Source organism: Halyomorpha halys, unplaced genomic scaffold, assembly GCF_000696795.3.
Source record: "Halyomorpha halys isolate HHAL.00 unplaced genomic scaffold, Hhal_1.1 Scaffold136.1, whole genome shotgun sequence".
NCBI classification, from domain to species: domain Eukaryota; kingdom Metazoa; phylum Arthropoda; class Insecta; order Hemiptera; family Pentatomidae; genus Halyomorpha; species Halyomorpha halys.
The window spans coordinates 370,220-372,555 of NW_027111614.1; the positions used below are offsets into that span (position 1 = coordinate 370,220).

At 25.9% G+C, this 2,336-nt stretch overlaps 1 protein-coding gene across 1 annotated transcript in view; it reads right to left on the bottom strand.

Moving 5' to 3' along the window:
* LOC106678369 (uncharacterized) overlaps positions 1-2,336 on the bottom strand; it is a gene marked incomplete in the record, with an annotated part of 24,495 nt that overhangs the window by 17,089 nt on the left and 5,070 nt on the right. Inside the window, 1 exon segment of the mRNA XM_067049703.1 lies at positions 1,360-1,556. Coding sequence (XP_066905804.1) covers positions 1,360-1,556 — 197 coding nt within the window.

Sequence of the window (2,336 nt, forward strand, 5' to 3'; positions counted from 1 at the left end):
CTTTGCTGACCGCACCCCCCGACCATCTTCTCCAATCAGTAATCTACAGTCAACTATATACACCTCATTATGAAAAAGTTAAGATAAATATTTTTCTAAAATCTTTAACTTTCAAATGAAGTAGAATTTAACCCAGTTGAAAGCACTGAAAATAACTATTATCAACATCTTATATACTTTGATATATAAGAAGATGGTCAGGGTTGCGGTCAAAAGAGAAACAAAAATAGTTAACAACTATTTATTTTCCGACATTTCGCCCCACTTTGCAGGGCTTCATCAGGGCTAAAAAGATACAGAAAAAAAACTGAGACTATTACAACAATAAGGATTAATAATTACCTTATTTCACTCTATATTATTCATGTTACTCCTGTTATCTTTACTATTACTTCATCAGTGTAGATAAATGATTATTTTCACGATATATAAATATTACAGTTGTTATCATTGTCTAATTATTTTTCTTACTTATTTCTTTGTAATTTTTTTTTTTTTAATACTACTCTTTATTTACTTTTACTTATTATTAGTTACTTCTTTTACAACCATTGTTATTATATCCTATATTGTATTAACTACCCTAACTATATTTTCTTCAGTATATATTTGTATTATTAGTAACGATATGTGTCATTCTAATTTTACTTAGTTATTCTTGAATTACAAAATTATTATAGTTATTATTATCATCATATTTCTGTATCTTTCTCTTTTCATTTTTTGTCATATCTTTATGACTACTTCCTGTATACGCGACGTATTTGAAATAGAAATATTAGCCGTTAAATGGTTGGTCACCTCCTCCCTACTCCTCCACGCTTCCACTTTATTGTCGCCTTCTGTTCAACCGTTCGCTTTGAACAGGTAGGTGGTCCTGACTTGTTCTTTGCTCATTTATTATCATTTTATATCATTAATATTTTTTATTTATAATTATTCTTTCAAGATGTTTATTTAATCTCTATTTTTTTTGTTCGTCTCCTGCACTTTTTTAACTGTATACTTTACGTATTTTTCAAAAATTTTTACTCTTACCATTGTTACTTATTTTTTATTCTTATCATTTTTACGGTCAACTATATATACATACTTATATACTTTGGTTCCATTATTGAATTAAATGCTTCCTGCGACATGGAAATAAAAAGAAGGATTTCAAACAGTAAAAAAGTAACATCAATACTCAATTCAATATTACAGAATAAAAATATAACTTTTAAAACCAAGAGAAATATATACATAACTAGAATGGGCCTTAGACAGGATGATCTGGAAGGTCATCAAGGAAACCCACTGCTTGGGTGAAAATTCCTAAATGATAAAAAAAAAAATCAGGAGATATTTTAAAAAACTTACGCATGTGCTTGTTTCAACATATCAACAGGTTCTGCCCGATTTGCTATTCCTAGCTGATAGACTTGATCTGCTCTTTTGAAATCGCTTCCTTGTTCCAGTACTTCTGCCCAAGACCTGTACAAGCTAGCACACATTGTTCCCAAGCCTTGAGAATACACCATCTGGAAGAGTTCGACGGCATTTTCTTGAGCTTCAACCTATAATTAAATATGTAAATAAAATAAAGCTATATTATTGGATGCTTATAATATCAATTTAGAATCTATAAATATGTATATAATATAACCTATATTACTGAATATTTATAACATTCATTTAGAATCTATAAATATTTATATAATATAAACCTATATTAATGGATGTTAACAATATTTATTTAGGATATAGAAATATGTATACACTATAAACCTATATTGGATGATTAGAATATTCATTTTGAATCTATAAATATATATAAAACATTGTTTGATCATTTTTTTATTTTATTTTATTATAAATAAAAGATATCTTATGATTTATGACTTTCTTGAGGATTTATTTTTTGTTTTTGTTGCCTTTTTATTCTTTGATTTGATTTTCTCATTTTATATTTTTAATACGCATTCAAAACTTATAAACATGACTATAAACAATCATGGTTTTTCTCGTTAATTACCTTTATTTCATTTTTGTTTTTGTCTTTTTTGTTTTATTTTATTAGAAGTTAATTATCTCATAATTTAAGATACAATAGAAAGCTTTACTTTAATAATTTCCTTTATACTTATTTTGTTATACATTCAATAAAAAACATTATTGAATCACTGTAATAAATGTTGTACTGAAATAAATATTATTTACTTTTTCTTTTTTTTAAAAATAATTATAGTATTTTTTTTTTGCAATTTATCATTAATAGGGAATATCTTAAGTTTTATAAATTTCTGTATTTTTCTCTAGGGCACTACAGCCCATTTTCATTTCCTGTTATATTATTT